Source organism: Amphibalanus amphitrite, unplaced genomic scaffold (assembly GCF_019059575.1).
Source record: "Amphibalanus amphitrite isolate SeventyFive unplaced genomic scaffold, NRLGWU_Aamphi_draft 000003F_arrow, whole genome shotgun sequence".
Lineage (NCBI taxonomy): Eukaryota > Metazoa > Arthropoda > Thecostraca > Balanomorpha > Balanidae > Amphibalanus > Amphibalanus amphitrite.
The window spans coordinates 1,603,668-1,619,874 of record NW_024881500.1 but is presented as its reverse complement, the minus strand read 5'-3'; the positions used below and the strand labels follow the sequence as shown (position 1 = coordinate 1,619,874).

Genomic DNA, 16,207 nt, shown 5'->3' with positions numbered 1-16,207 from the left:
TGTGTACTCTGAAACTTTCTACGCATGGTGTTCTAAAAAAGGACTTTGAGGCGGATTCGACAGCTGCTTTTGTTAGCATTCTGCTTTAGCAGCTTACATATAATTGTGCGTTTTTTCTTCATTATCTGTGCTTGACATGTACGAAATCTGAGTTGTCATGAGAAAGTATGTGTGTTATTTTTTAGGAGCTGGCTGATGCTATGGAGAAGATATTTATGGACATTTTGAGGATGGTTCGAACCGCAGACGGTAAGGCTGATAAATGCTGCGGATAATCGGCAATACTGGGAACTATTGTTCCGTTTTTTTTTTTAGGATGGTGTTGGATACATTTTAATGTCAGTTTGATTCATGTTTAATCGTGGTGCTCTTGTATTTTTCCATTGACTCTGAAAAATATCCGGAGTGTGAACGTATTTTTATCGCATCACAGAGACTGAACCGAATGCTACCCAGCAATCATTGTATAATGGACCTTAATAACTGGTTATATCTACGCCGTCAGACTACATGACGTCCGACATCAACCAGCTGATATGGAAGATGTGCGATTTCGGGCCCAACCAGCGGTCTTCGATGCGTCAGCTGGTGAGTGGTGTCCGCGGGGGTTCCTGCTAGAGATGCACCGAATTTGCAATTTCATTACCCGCCCCGCCCCGCAGCTACCCCTTGCCCAACCACAACTACCCGCAAGCTGATTTTGGCTGAGCCGGACCCGCAAAAAACCCGCAATTTTAAAAAACCTGCCTTTGCAAGAGAAAAATACAGCTGGGTCAATGCTAGAGCTATATAAACTTTACTTGCTTCATTGTTGTGCAGAAAAAGACAGCCAAACAAATAGTAAGGACTTGAAATTGCTATGCTAAGTCCTCAGGAAGTGCACACTGGATAATGGAAAACGAATAATGCATCAATACATTTGAAATTCCTTTCTGAAAAGAATTCAGTAAAATCTTTCTCTCACCTTACCCTTCAGCATTGGCTGAGGATCAAAATTTCACTCTGGTTCCTCTCAATGTTAGGCTTCTGGAATGATACTGTTATCAAAATGAATGTTGATATAAAAAGATATGCGATTTCCAGTTAAAAATAAATAGTGACACGGACGACACGGTGAATAATGCGTATCCGGTCGATCTACACATAAAACAAATCATGCAAAAGCCCAGCAAAAACCAACTAACCAATGAACCACGCATTTTTGGAAACATGCGTCAAAAGCGTCACCAACAGCTGATTGCAAGGAATGTTACAGCGACTAAATTATTGCAGCAGTAGTTAGTGCGAACTTGTTGCGAAAACACCGTTGTATAATGCATATTAATGTGCCATTCTGATAATATTGTTTTACACAACAGCTAAAGTTTTACAATTCAGAGGTTAATCACCGGTTAGGAAATAAAGAGACAGTAAATAGTCATCAATGACAGCTTTCCTTCGCCTCAGAGACCAAAATTGACGCAGTCAAATGCCAATCCTTGTCAGAATGTCGTGCGCCAGTATTGTATTGCGTTATGTTTGGGCCGCATGCCAGTCAATATTTTGATTTTTTGTAAGGGTAATTGCAGGTAATTGGTGTGTTATTTTCGTAATATAGGGTGGGGCAGAACATAGAGTAGGATAGGTAATCAATGAATTTGCATCAAATTTTGTTTAGCTCTTTTTTATACCGACCAGACGCAAATAAAGTAACATGTGGCATTTGCTCTGATTTTCAACATCAACATCTCATTTTAGTCTGGGTTCTTCCATAATGTATATCTAGTGCAAACTGCACATAGACTTCAGTTTAGCTTCCTATAAGTTTGCTTTCAGGTTCTTTTATGTTTTATGGAATGCTTTCACCAGCATTTATTTATGCTTTGTAGTTTGTTGTTTGTACCCTGGTTTGGTCATTGCTAGACTGTGGATGCTATTGCTGGTTGTTTTCAGTTTTGCATTTGAAATGTGCTTCCTTGATAATATTTATATTTGGTTCTGTTTTAAAAGTTGTTTTGATGAATATTGTATTGTTAACCTGAGCAAATGCACTTGGCATTGTGTTTTGCATCTAAAAAAAAATAAAAATAAAATTATAGGTTCTAAAGTCTGACCGCCAAATACCCGCCACACGACAAGTTTTGCTTCTCGAACCCGCCAAAAACCCTGCGGGTTTTGAAAACCCGCAGAAAGCGGGTTTGCGGGTTCAAAAAGGGCATCTCTAGTTCCTGCGCTCCGTCCGTATCGCGCGCTCCAAGGACGACCGATGGGTGGCGGGCGACGACGGGGAACGGAGGGGGTTCCCCGGCCGAGTCACTGGCGCGGTGGGAGGGAGGCCGTTACAGGCTCTGTGTTTATGGCCTCTCGTGTAATGAATAATGCATGCTGAGCTGACGGCCTTCTGTCGGATAGATATACCTTTGTACGACTGATAAGATTGGGATTGCTATCGCTTGATGATTTGGTACATAAGCATTGATGATTTATTAGATACATATTGATGATTAAATAGATAAACATTGGATAGTAACGTATTGCAAAGCTGTTACCAATACCGGGCACGGTACAGGTTTTGCAGTTGATATTCTGGGGTGCACCGCGGTCCACTTCTCGCGTTTTGGGGGTGAATGCTACGCCAATCTTATTTTATTTATATTCTTTTACTACAGCGTATTAGCTGGGTTCGTCTGACCTTCATGTAGTGCTATCTCTCCATCTCGCGGCACCATCAGCCCCTGCGTCCTTCAGCACGCTCTGACGCTATCTTCCACCGTGCAGGGTCACCGCGAGGGCAGCATACGCGAGGTGATGCTGATCGCCTGTGACGAGCTCGGCAAGAAGATCTCTGAGAGAATGATGAACAGAGTGATGCCGTATCGGCCGCACGAGTACGAGCCGATGCTGCAGATGGCCGCCAAAGAGCTGCGCCTGGAGGGTGAGGAACTGAGCGGAAGGGGTGGAGGATGGGAGGTTGGGTGGGGGGGGGGGGCATCGGGTGAAATGCCAGGTGGACACTTTTGAGAGCAGTGAGGCACTGACGCAGTGGGACCGGGGAACACTCATGGGACTGGTAATGGGCACCTCAGTCCCCGAAAGGTGAGTAAACTGATTTACTAGTAATGGATTACGCCTACGGTCTTTACTATTTACTGTTGCCATATATTTGGTGCAAACTGTGAACACGTCTAAACGTAGCGGCGACGATGCCTGCTCTGTTCTTGTTTTTGCTAACTGACTATTTCTGATGACCGGTTAGCTTTCATGTGTAGGCTACATTGTGTATTCGTATTGCTACATCGTTGTTATTAGCACCGTATTATCCTCCCGTGGGGTTAATATTCGGTGACTCACCGTCGCTCAGTTTGGGCTGGTCGAGTTCAGTTTAGTCTCCGGCCGCCATTGAGTCTACTCATGCCCTCCACGGACCGCCCTCCCCTCTCCGCGAGCAGAGGTCGAGTACGACTCCGGGTGGATGGCGCAGGGGCCGCTGCCGCCGATGCCGCCGCAGCGTCTCCAGCTGACGCCCACCTGGCCGGCGCTGCTGACCGGCGCGAACCAGGACACCCTCGACTGGCGCCGCTGTGTGGCCGACCCGGCCGGCGCCGTGCGCACGCTCAGTGTCAAAGGACGCCGCGCGCCCGACGATATGGCCAAGGAGGCGTGCACCCAGCGGACGGGTGGACCGGAGGCGACGGACGCCGCGTGCGCGCACGACCACGCCGGCAAGATGCAGTGCTCCGTGCTAAAGACGCTCAGAGATATCAGGTGGGTGATGTGCCCGCGGAGACAGCCTGCCTAAACGCAACCAAAAATTAAGTTTTTTTTTCTTACATTTTTATTCCAGAAATAGGCCACGACAATGTTGGATTCTATCTGCACCGGGTAATACTGGACTCGATTTGAAATATTTATGATGTAGTCTCATTCCATCTTCAAAGGCGATGGTGTCTTTTGATCCCATTTCACCACTTAATTAGACGCTTTGGGACGGCCGGTGTCCTGCCGACTGCGCTACATCCCCGTCTGACGCTCACGCCACCGTGTGCGGCAGGTTCGGCATCCACGTGCTGCAGGGCTGCACCGAGCCGGGCGTCATCAGCATCCACGCCTCGATGGTGAACGTGCTGCGCGAGTGCTGGCTGCCCTACCTGCTGAGCGTGGATCGCGTGTTCCGCGGCCGGCCGGCCACCGACCCCCGCTACGCCCAGCACAATGTCGTGCTCGCCGGCTGCCGCGCCTGGCTGGAGACCAACCTGACCAGCCTGTACAAGTGAGCCGGGCGCGCACCACTGGGCTCGGCTGGGTGTGGAGGGGCAAGGAGGGATATAACCGATAGGATTGGAAGGAATTATGCCTCAGGGTTATAGCCTGCGGTGTAACTTTTTTCATTTCCTGTCGTATGGGAGATTTTAGATGCGATATCTTGTGGTGGCGACCACCGTTCTCCTTTCCGAAACTGCTAAACTTGATGGAACATTTGTTTTTGTCTTATGTTCTATGATGAGCAGCTTTTCTTATTGATTCGATAATGGGCGCGGCTGCCTTGATGCCGTTTGGCATCATTGTTTAACGGAAGGAGGACTATCATTGTCTTATGGCATCAGTCACTGGAATAACTAGTGTCGTAGTTAAAGGTAGTGTGCCAGCTTTCTTGGACCGTATGGAGTTAATGGCCCAGATAAGGAGAACCGGATTTTTAGAACTTATCCATACCTTCAAAACTCATGGAAACGTCTTAAATTCTTCAAATTTTGAGTACCCCAGAGCGAAATTCGCCCCGACGGGTTGTCGGTCGTACCCCAACCACATTTCACACCACTATGAACAATAAATGCACACACTGAAATCGCTATTACCGATATGCTCATCCAATCAAGTTTCGATAAACCCGTTCATCATCATCTCCTGCGGTTTCGAACACGCCTGTTAGGTGGCTTCTGATGCTCGTCGAGGTCGGAATTTCCAAATACGCGTGGTGCGTCGGGCCGCGCGCTCTGACTTCGGCCAAGAAAAATGCGTCAGCTGATCATTGTCATTTCTGCCACTTGCGTATGGTGAAATGGGGTCATAACTTATAAGACGGCTTTTTCATATCAATTATTTTACATAAAATCATATTTCAAACCATAAATAATGTTCGACAGCCAAATAAAAGAAACAATACCAATACGGGATTACAGTTTAAGGCTCGACATTGTGTTGTCTACGATTAGACAGCTGATAACTCATTCCCGCACGTCGTATGGTCGTAACACTATAATGACCTTTGCTTATTGTCACAAGTGCGCCGCATTCGCGATTGTTGCCCGACGCCTGTTTGCAGGTGAGCCCACTACAGTTGTTATACATATCTAAAAACCGAAAAACTTTTAGGCGAAAAAGGCACTATTCCAGGCCCATTTTTGATTTTTTTGCGATATTAGGTAAAAACAGAAGCTTCTTATCCTAGGAAAAATAAAATGGGAAATCTTTCAAAGGTGGCACACTACCTTTAAGCAGGTGCAGGGTCCTAACACTCTGTGCCCTCTGCTCCTGCAGGCAGCGCTCCAAAGTTGGATCGGGCCGGATGCTGCGTTTCGACCGATCCTGGATGAAGGCGGACGCCCTGCTCAAACCCGACAGCACGGTGAGAGAACGGGCGAGGGGCTTCTTCTTCCCCTCCCCTGAGAGGTCGCTTGTTTAGAAAGAAGCTAGTGAAAGGAGCACTGCGCGTCTAAATTTCTGGCGGAGGTATAGCGGTTTAGCGGTAAAGGGACGTTTCATAATTGGTCCATTATGTGTTGGGTGGCCTGTTATACTGCGAGTCCCTCCCATCTGCCCTATCTCTGCCCGTGCCGTGACCTCCCATCCGCCACCCCGCCCATCCGCCAGCTGTGCCGCACCGTCAGCTTCAGCCAGGCGTGCGACATGCACCTGGACATGATGAAGCGGCTGATGGACGTGCTCGTCCTGGTCCGCACCCGCCTGCCGCCCATCGTGGAAAAGGGCTGCGAGGTGAGATCATGGGCTGTGAGGGGGTGAGGGAGGGAGAGAGAGGGTCGCGGATGAGGTGAGAGAATGACTATTTCAGTTAGATGGTTTGAAAAAGACTCGGGCCGTGATTGTTAGAAAAATACCATTTGTTCTCTATTTTAAATACCGTTGTAATGAAACATCTTAATTTCATTGGTATGCGGTAACGGTTATTGACAGATGGGAAAAGTGTAACACGGGATATGCATATTCAATGAGGGTGTGTGGGTAAAATCATTTGTTTATGTGCATGAAAGACATATGATGTGGATCTGATGGGATCAGGACATGCGGGAGTATCTGCCAAACAATTGCTCACCTCGGTCCATTCATGTCAACTGGGTGTCATTTGCGCGCGAGATTTATTTACTATAATTAGGGCCGATCACATGCCAACCCTGTCGAGTACGTGTTTGTCAGCTCAGTTAAAAATGGTACCTACCCCAATTACCTGTCATAAATCACTATTCGATCCGCTGAGCCCGGCCAATCCGTGTTGATGCGAGTCCCATGACAACTGATCTTCCATCACCGTGCGGCCTTCATCGAGCAATGACTCATGCCCAGCGCTCACATTTGTTTATTTTATTTTGTACTTTAGCAATACATAGAGCTAATTTTATCAAGACTGTATTTTTAATGTGCTGTGACTTTGGCCGTAAATGGACGTGTCCCATGGCTGATAGGGTGAGTAAATGAAATGAAATAAACGAATAAAAAAATCATTACCGTACAGTAACGTCACTGTGCGGTCGTGTTCCGTTAGTGCCGTCCTTCCGTGACTCTTCCGTGACCCTGCCGTGACACTGGGTCCGGTCGGCAGGTCCACCCGGCTCCTCTGGAACTGCTGGAGCGGATGGAGACGGGCGCCGTGCTCCTGCTGAAACCCTTCATCGCCTACCGGGACGGCAAGCAGTCGCGCCACCTGGTGGACGTCTCTGAACTGGACCCGCAGGTGGCACTGGCGCTCGACATCTACGGTTGGCTGGGACTCGTCAAGGGAATGGTCGAGTCGGCGGCGGACATACTGGAGCCGGTAGGTGTCCAGGGTGGGGTGAGGTAGTAAAGGAAGCTGTGCGATAGTTACGAAGCGAGCGAAGCGAGCGGAATCTTACGTAGAATAACGGAAATTTCTGAGTATGAGCGGCCGGCCGTGGTCACGATTCTGCGACGCTTATATCTCAGCAACCACTTGACCGATTTACATGCGGTACTTTTTGTAGGGTAGCTTCATTCCTTCTACCAAGTATTGGACTATTCCCGATGCATGTGGGTGACCCCTTATGCACGTGCCACGTGCAAAACGAAGAGGTGTCACTTTTGTAATAGTTGCAATATCTCGATAACTACTTGGCCGATTGCGCTGAAAGTTGGCATGTAGGTAGGCACCCACTAGGCAATGCATATCCATGTGCCAGAGTTGGGGTGCTGCCAGAGTTTGGGGGTCGATTCCAGATCTCGAGAACGGCTGAACCGATTGCGCTCAAATTTGGTACACGGTTACGGAGCAGTTAGTAGGGTGCCGTGCACAATTCAGTTGGGACCCATTTTGCACGTGCGCACGTGCAGGGTGCCGCTTCCAGATCTCGAGAACGGCTGAGCCGATTGTGCTCAAATTTGGCACATCGCTAGAGACCGGTTAGTAGGGTGCCGTGCTTGTACAACTCAGTTGGAGGTACCCCCTCGCAATTTCGCACGTGCAAGGCCCACCCTCTCGCTCGCTCCGTTAATCGCCCCCAAAAGGCGTTATACTGGTATTACCTATGTTATTACGACTGGTGTATGCTTGAACCTTCGCTTTAACTGATCGCCGAGTCTCTCACTATTTTCAATCTCGGACATGAGCTGGTTCCTTTACAGTGTACACCATTTTCGCTCTGTGTACCTGACCTCTCCCCTCTGACCGGTGCCGAGCCTCTCCCTCTGACCTGACTGTTGCTGTCTCCGCCAGTACACGGCCCCCTCCGAGCAACTGACGGAGGTCACCAACCGCGCCCTCAAGGCCTACTCGAACGCGCTGCGCGGTGGCAGTCTGATCGAGTTCCTGGCGCTGCGTCCGGCGCACGCCGTGCCCCTCCAACTGGCCGTGACGGCCCACCTGCGCCGAGACGCCGCCAGCCTGAACGCCGTCATCACCCACGCCGGAGAGAAGACCTGCACACCGCAGTTCATCGCGATGCCGACCATCGCTAGCAGTGAGTCACGATGGCTAGCGGCGCCAAGGGTCTGGGGGGAGGGGGAGGTGCGAGCGAGGGCGGGTGAGGGTTTGTGGTGTCTTCAGATGGTGGAATTTGTGAGGTATATCACAAAATAATGCCCTGAAATGATAATGAAGAGTGTTTAATGGTGACAAGTTTCAGTAATAATGAACATATGAGTATTTTATCTGCCTAATTGCTGTGTGGTGCACGCGATACATTTTGCAATTGTTGAATCGTACTGGTCATCTCTTACTTGCTGCAGCACATGTGATCCCCATCACACTGTCCCCTGTCACACGTGTGCATCCCACCCTGCTCTGGGCGCGTCTGACGCGCGGCAGCTCTAACCCCGCCCCCCTCTCTCGGTCGAGCAGTTGCAGCGTGCAGTATGACCGACGTTTGGAAGATACCGGACGAATGGTTAGTGCGCCTGCACCAGGTCCGTCGCGTGCTGCTGTCGACGCCTCGGCCGCACCTGCTGGATTCGACTCTGGTGCAGCTGGACTATCAGCTGGACTGCGCCGCTGAGCAGCTGCCCGATCTGCCCACCTTTGATGGACCGGAGGTGAGAGTGGAGGGAAGGGAGGGAGAGAGGGAGGAGTGAGTGAGTGAGTCAGTGAGTCAGTGAGTGAGTGAGTGAGTTAGAGTGAGGGTGTATGATGTAAGGGAGGCAGGGAGCGAAAGAGTAATGGAAGGAAAAATTGAGTGACAGACAGATGTACTGACCGGACAGGCCAGAAGAAGGGAGGGAGAGGCACACAGACAAACTCACACACTGTTACTGACTGGGCTGCTGATTCGCTGGACTGGAACAGCTGCCGCTGACGTGTGCCGCCTGTCCCACCCTGTGCCTTCTCAGGACATGAGCGGCGCGGGAATGTTTACCACCGGTCTGGAGGTGAACTCGATGAAATTCGCCGACCACATGGTGGAGCTGACGGAGCACGTGCTCAATTACCACGCGGCAATGAAGACGGCCTTCTACCTGAGCCACAATGGTCATGTTTTCCCCGATCGACGATTCTTCGTGAAACCATGTAAGTTTTACGTTTAGTTACCTTTGAATTACATGGTCGGCGGAGCTCTTGCAGACAGGCCGATGTGTTCATGTTTTATGTGTGTGTGTCTTTTTTTGGTGCTCGTTTGAACCTCTGATTAATTCGTGGTGTTCTCGTCTTTCCCAGCGAATCCGGCGTCGGCCTCCAAACCCGAGCCAGTGTTTCCCTATGGCAAGTGGCCACCATACGGCACAGACTCCGAGCCGACAGTGCTAACCGACGGCAACTCGAAGACAACGCCAGAAACCGACAAAGACGCCAAGGGCGACGGGAGTCCGGCGTCCAGCATATCCACCCAGATTGGCGGCATCCCGGCGGCGAGCAGGGCCACTTCTCAGGACGGTACCCAGAGCGAGGTCATGAAGTGGGCGGCGGCGAATATTGTGAAGGTGCGGCGGGGTGCCAGCCGCTCGGGTGGTCCGGCCGCCGGTGGCGCCTCCGGCCCGCCCATGGAGACTGTACAGGTGGGTACTTACGGGGTTGGAGGTGAGATGAATGGCTTACGGTGTCTGGTGTCGGTTTTCAAGGCGAACGAGAACTGGGGATTGCTTGGAGATAACGTCAGGGTGGGCCAGGGGCAGGGTCATGCATGATGTTTGAGTGACTGCTTTATACTGACTAATTGAGTAAGTGGGTTGAGAAGAATCGCAAGTGAAATTGACAAAAGTCGGGCTCTTTTCTGGTCGATCGGGATGATGACAGGTTTTAAGATGTGTCGTTCTGGACATGAGTGCTGATTGCCGAATGTTGACGTCGATTATCGGTCTGCTTTTTCTTTTCTAAATCGTGAATTCGGTAGAATGACTCCCTGTTGTCCTACTTCATCGGCGAAAGGTACAGCCCACCGCTAAAGTAATGTAGGGTTTTACCAATCTCAACGGTTGGCTTTGGCTGGCGATCATTGTTTAACCCTATTAGTGGCAGGGGGGGGGGGGTGTTTTTATCCACCCCTCAGGTTTTTCGGGAATATCTCCGAAACCGCTGAAGCTACGATGCTGAAATTTTCTGACTTTTCCTAAAACTAAATTGGGCACATTCCCTGAAAATTTCAAGTTCATACCTTTACCAGGGGCGGCTCCAGAGCACTGGGAATGGGGGGTCCTATTCGTGAAGCGAGTCATTTGGGGCGAAGATCACGATGCTGATGTATTACCAGTATAACGCCTTATGGGGCGACTAACGGAGCGAGCGAGAGGGTGGGCCTTGCACGTGCGAAATTTCGAGGGGGTACCTCCAACTGACTTGTGCACGGCACCCTACTAACCGGTCTCTAGCGATGTGCCAAATTTGAGCACAATCGGCCCAGCCGTTCTCGAGATCTGGAAGCGGCACCCTGCACGTGCGCACGTGCAAAATGGGTCCCAACTGACTTGTGCACGGCACCCTACTAACTGGTCCCTAACCGTGTACCAAATTTGAGCGCCATCGGTCCAGCCGTTCTCGAGATCTGGAAACGACCCCTGCACGTGCGCACGTGCAGCAGCACCCCAACCCTAACACATGCAGATGAATTATCTGATGGAGACCTAACTGTGTACCGAGTTTCAATTCAATCGGCCCAGCCGTTGTGCCGTTATTGAGGTTGCAATTTTGGGGGTTCTTAAAAAATGTCCAACTTTACCACGCGCCACGTGCGGTGGTTGGCAAGAACGCATGGTGGCCATCACACCACAGAACTTTTACGTCCAAGTGACATTCAGTAAAGAAGACCGCTTGTCAATCGGATGTCCCGTTCCTAAGATATTAGCTTTTGAAGAGCGTCCCCACGGCCGGCCGGCCGGCCGGCCGCTCATACTCAGAAATTTCCGTTATTCTACGTAAGACTCCGCTCGCTTCGCTCGCTCCGTAATAACTGTATACACCAGTTTTACGAACATTGAATGAAAGGTATCATGTGATAACGTATACAAAGTTATTGTGCATCCTCTTTTGACACGTTTTTGCTATAATAGGCGGATCCAGGCGTCCAAAAAGGGGGGGTTATGTTTTACCTCCCAACATAGGTGCCCTGACACCGCCTATGCATGACCAATACAATTGTAGTCGTTTTCTCATAAGAAAATTGTTACATAACAAGACCATTGCCACCCTTTTTAAAAACAGTACCAACAAAAACCTTATTTACTATACTTTTTGTGTACCCCCAATCTCAATGATCTGTATCCGCCTATGATTTTTGAAAATGCATGTTTTTAGGATCCATGTGAATTCCTGGTTCATTCTCTATCGATCGGCAAAAGTTGCGTTAAGATTGGTTCAGAAACCTGGCCGTGATAAACAGTCTAAAATGTATCTGCAATATGTCCGTTTTTACCCCCCTCTACCCCCCCCCCCTATTGACATTTTTTAATTTTTATTTTTTAGAAATGTAGATCACGTTAAGCGAAATCGAATGCCGTTTGAATTTTGAAAATCGGCCCGTTAGATCTCGAGATATCAAGGGGGGTCGTAAACAGCCCCCCTGCCACTAATAGTGGCAGGGGGGCAGGGGGGCCAGGAGCCTGCCACTAATAGGGTTAATGCGGAGTGATCGAAAAGAAGATGTCAATAGCTAAAGTTGCAGCTGCAAGGGTGACGATACATATAAGCTACATTCAAAGTTTCATTGTAGTCTGGCTAATCGTTCCTAAGCTTCAGAAGCAAAACATACCCATGACTGAAACCCCACATTACTTCTGCTGTGGACTGTACCTCTTTCCTGTGTTGTGGGCACCATACAATTCTTGTAGCAAGTCTTAGTCAATCCAATAACATTTGTACTGTATAAATATCTGTTTGACCTCCACTGTAGCCCGCCCGCGTTTTTTCACACATTATCGTCTTTTTTGCACCTCGGTTGTTTTTTACACGTCCTGGCAAACACCCTGTTTCCGGTCGTTGTAGTTAATGATGGTAATTACTGGCGCCAAATCAGTCATGAATTGTGAGACACTGCATAGGGGACGTCACTCAGGGTGACACGCGTCGTGAGCACCAATTTGAGTCTAATTAAATTTGTTTTATTTACCTACATAGGGTTTTTAAGGGCATTCGAAGTTATCCAAAATCCCCGATTTCACGCATTTAGCTATCCCATTATTCATCATAGCTATTTGGCTCGGACGCAGAGGCTCCCTTATTTGTACCCCGCGCCGCTCCTGAGACTGGCTGTCTGTTTCCATACCGTGATCTGTCCGTTCCGCAGGGGAAGCCGGGCGAACCCGCCGGCCAACCCGTATATTCTACTAGTATAACAGTCCATTGCACCTAATTTTACTCCCGGCGTCGTCCCTGCGTCTATGGCCGTCAGTTTCCACACTATGATCTGTCCGTTCCGCAGGGGAAGCCGGCCGACCCTGCATATTCTATAACTGTCCATTGCACCTAATTTTACGTCCCGCGCCGTCCCTGCGACTTACATCTATGGTCATCAGTCCTTCATACTTTCTACGTCCGTTCCGCAGGGGAAGCCGGGCGACCCTGCATATTCTATTCTATAGCTGTCCATTGCACCTAATTTTGCTACCGGCGTCATCCCTGCGTCTATGGCCGTCAGTTCCCACACTGTGATCTGTCCGTTCCGCAGGGGAAGCCGGCGGACCCCGTATATTCTATAACTGTCCATTGCACCTAATTTTACTCCCCGCGCCGTCCCTGCGTCTATGGCCGTCAGTTCCCACACTGTGATATGTCCGTTCCGCAGGGGAAGCCGGCCGACCCGGCAGTGACGGCCATGGAGCGTCTGAGCCGCGAGCTGGAGAACCTGCTGCTCTCTGCCGACCACCTCAGGGATATACCGGAGGTGGGCACTGCGCCGCGGACGAATTTTGAGGCGGCGTTGTGTGACGGATGGTGCACCTACGATAATAATTGTTAGCTATACTGACAGCTGGTATATTCTGTTTCGTTGTGTGTTTTTCATATCCTAAGAACTGCCAATATCATTTATGCTCCAGAGCTGATCCTCACCTTTCACCCCAATTTGACCTCTCACCCCAATGAGCCATTTATGACTTTTCGGGGCGGAAGACTGACTTCATGACCTAGTGTGGAGACTCATGTGACTGCCATGAGCGGGCCCTGTGACGTTATCGACTTGTGATGTGCTGTGTCATCGTATCGCCTCTGGTGTCCCTATGTGACCCTGTGACCTTATTTAATCTCCAGTACCCCTTGCGATATAACCTTGCCTCAAATGAATTGCGACATTAGCAGCTGAGCTATGGTATCTTGCCTGGTAATAAGATGTGTAACCGTGTCTATCCTCTAGCTCCACCTGTGATCGTTTCTCACCTCTGGCTGTTCCCTATGATGACATCTAACCCGTGTTGTCCCTGTGCCTCCCAGGAGCCGCTGGAGCCGGCGCAGCTGGAGCGGGTGGGCCGGCGCGCCGGCCGGCTGTCGGACGGCGTCCAGCAGCTGCCAGAGGGACCGCTGCGGGACGCCGCCCTACAGCTGGTGAGCTGTGTGCAGGGAGCCGTGGCACCGCCGCCCGCCAGCAAACGCTCCAGGAAACGAGCCGCCAAAAAGGCCAGGCCCATCGCCGGTGAGTCGGCCGGGAGTTGAGGATGTGTTTTGCCCTTTTGGACTTTGAGCTGAGTTGTAAAGTGTTTTTCCTTTAAGACATATTGTTTTCGAACCCTTCGTAGTATCTGGAAAACGATTTTTATCCTTGTTTTGGTGGTTTATTCGGTAGCTCTTTTCTGATAACTACTTCCCGCAGGAACGTTGAGTATTTTCGTGTGCTCTGTCGTGTCACGTTCTCCCCACTGACGCCCCCCCCCCCCCCGCCCTGCCCGGACAGGTTCGGACATGTCGGTGGTGGAGACCTGCCTGGCCAAGCTGACCTCTGTCCTCACCGAGCGCGGAGTGCCCGTGGCCGAGTCCCCCACACCCGAGTCGAGCTCCGACTCCGAGGAGCCGGACGAGGCAGACGCGGCGGCGCTGCGCTCGTGCAGCTTCTGCGAGCGCCGGGAGCGGACGCCCGGCGCGTTCGAGCTGTGCTCTCTCTGTGTGGCTGATGAGGTGTCCAGCCCGCGCGCCTACTGCGGCAAGGCGTGTCAGACCGACGACTGGGAGGTCGGTCACTGGGAGGATCACAACTGAAAGGAGAGGAGAGAAGTAGAGAGCGGTGACTGACAGGGAGGACCGCAACTGAGAGAGGAGGGGAGTAGAGAGAAGGAGATCGCGATTGGGATGACCACAACTGAGAACTTAGAGAGAAGATGAGAAAGAGAGCGACTGGGAGGGCCACTATTGAGAGGAGAGAGGGGAGGGAGTGGCGGACGGCTGGGAGTACCACAGCTGAAAGAGGAAAGGAGGAGCGAGGGCGACTGGGAGGGCCACAACTGGGAGAGAGGAGCAGAGCCCGGGTCAGTGGGAGGATCACAACTGAGAATAGAGAGGAGAGAGCGGTGGGCGATGCGGTGCTTGGACCAAGAGGATCACGACCGGCTGTAACTATAGTGGGACTACAGCTCATTGGAGGCTGGATGAAGCCTGGATCGATAGTCGTGCCTTGGGTCTCTGTTGTGAAGGCGGTTGACATCGGGTGAAAAGAAGAGGTCCTGTCATTGGTTTAATCTGACAAATTGTGAGACGTCGCTGATCAGCGCCATTGTTTTCGTCCTCAGTGTCATCGTTTTCCGGCATTGATTATTTTGTTTCCTTAAAAGAGGAAGGTTGGTTTCCCTGCTTCGTTTCCGTTCCAGCTCTTTTGTAAGAAGTTCATAGCGTTTTTGGTTGGAGTTTCGGTACATGTGTTGCTGGGCGTATCTTTAACTTTCAATGTGCTCCAATGCGGATGTGCATATAAATTCCGTTGCTTATCTCGGGTGTCATATTTCTGTTCAGATGGATATCTGGAGGTCAGTCCTGTATGTCTGAATAAGTCAGATTGTTTTGCATTGAAGTTTGTAGCCAACGAATGCAGTCATCGCGTGAAATGCCTACTTCTCAGCAACCTGTTTTGCTTCTTGTTGTCATATCGATGAATAACCACACATATTCCGTTCCATTTCTTCTATGCATTCCACTAAACGGTTAGTTAGCGCCATTGGAGACGGGTTAACACTTAACACTAATGCTGCCTGCTGGAATTGAGACTGTGATTGTGCTGTTTGCTGTGGTGTGCGGCCTTTCTTGTCCAGTTAGTGAAGAAAGTGTTAAGAACTATTAGGGAGTGGACTGTGCCGACGGGCAATGGAAGCTGTGAGCGGCGACGCCATACCGTTCTGTGATCAAAGAGCTCGAAAACGCGCCTGGTCCAATGGATCAGGCGGTAGTTTTACCTGTTGTGGAGTTTGCAGTGTTATCCAATCACTTATGAGTCAAGAATACACTTTTTAGAAAACGCCTGGCGCTTGTATTGCTCGACCATTAGCGGGATAGTTATGGAAAAACTGCATAAATAGCGGCAGAAACGGTCTTACTCATCTAAGTAGTCATTAAATCGTAAAGTATGGTGATCGGCGATCGCTCGGTACAACGCCTAATTGTCACACCATTCTTACCTTCAATGAGGTGATTTTAGAATGCGACTGACTGATCATTTTGGTCCTAGGTTTATGGTAAACATATTCTCAATTTTCAACTTGACATGTGCAATGTGCCTAGGAAGAGTACAAATGAGAGATAAAACATATAAGTTGGTGTGGACTTCATACCAACCACATAGAAATCGCCCACGTGTGCAGTTCCGAGTATCGCCAGACATTAGGTTGACAGCTCGGTGGCTGTTGTCTCGCCCGTCAGCTCCAAGAACAGCTGGTGGCGATACCTCAACCTTCCCACGGCCTGTTCCTTCGGCCGCGCCCGTGTCGGTTAATAATGCAGACAGGAGGGGCGCCGAACCGGCCTCCGCCCATCAGTGATCACCGGAAACACTGCAGAAATGCCCGTGAACGATCGTCGATGTCACCGCAAAGTGACGGGGCAAAAACACCGTCTGCTCGTCGGGTCATTACCGGTGTAAATTGC

General features: G+C 50.3%; 1 protein-coding gene across 2 annotated transcripts in view; it reads left to right on the top strand.

Moving 5' to 3' along the window:
* LOC122366277 overlaps nucleotides 1-15,585 on the top strand; it is a 41,320-nt gene extending 25,735 nt beyond the window's left edge. For both annotated transcript variants that reach the window (XM_043338384.1, XM_043338475.1), the window contains 15 exons: nucleotides 186-249; nucleotides 506-588; nucleotides 2,758-2,914; nucleotides 3,429-3,744; nucleotides 4,031-4,249; nucleotides 5,518-5,605; nucleotides 5,851-5,973; nucleotides 6,815-7,027; nucleotides 7,943-8,186; nucleotides 8,567-8,757; nucleotides 9,052-9,229; nucleotides 9,377-9,714; nucleotides 12,933-13,031; nucleotides 13,577-13,775; nucleotides 14,034-15,585. In XM_043338384.1, the coding sequence (XP_043194319.1) occupies nucleotides 186-249; nucleotides 506-588; nucleotides 2,758-2,914; nucleotides 3,429-3,744; nucleotides 4,031-4,249; nucleotides 5,518-5,605; nucleotides 5,851-5,973; nucleotides 6,815-7,027; nucleotides 7,943-8,186; nucleotides 8,567-8,757; nucleotides 9,052-9,229; nucleotides 9,377-9,714; nucleotides 12,933-13,031; nucleotides 13,577-13,775; nucleotides 14,034-14,335 (2,814 nt within the window). In that variant the 3' untranslated portion in view covers nucleotides 14,336-15,585. The remainder of the gene's footprint in view (nucleotides 1-185; nucleotides 250-505; nucleotides 589-2,757; nucleotides 2,915-3,428; nucleotides 3,745-4,030; nucleotides 4,250-5,517; nucleotides 5,606-5,850; nucleotides 5,974-6,814; nucleotides 7,028-7,942; nucleotides 8,187-8,566; nucleotides 8,758-9,051; nucleotides 9,230-9,376; nucleotides 9,715-12,932; nucleotides 13,032-13,576; nucleotides 13,776-14,033) is intronic.
* Nucleotides 15,586-16,207: the final 622 nt, after the last annotated feature.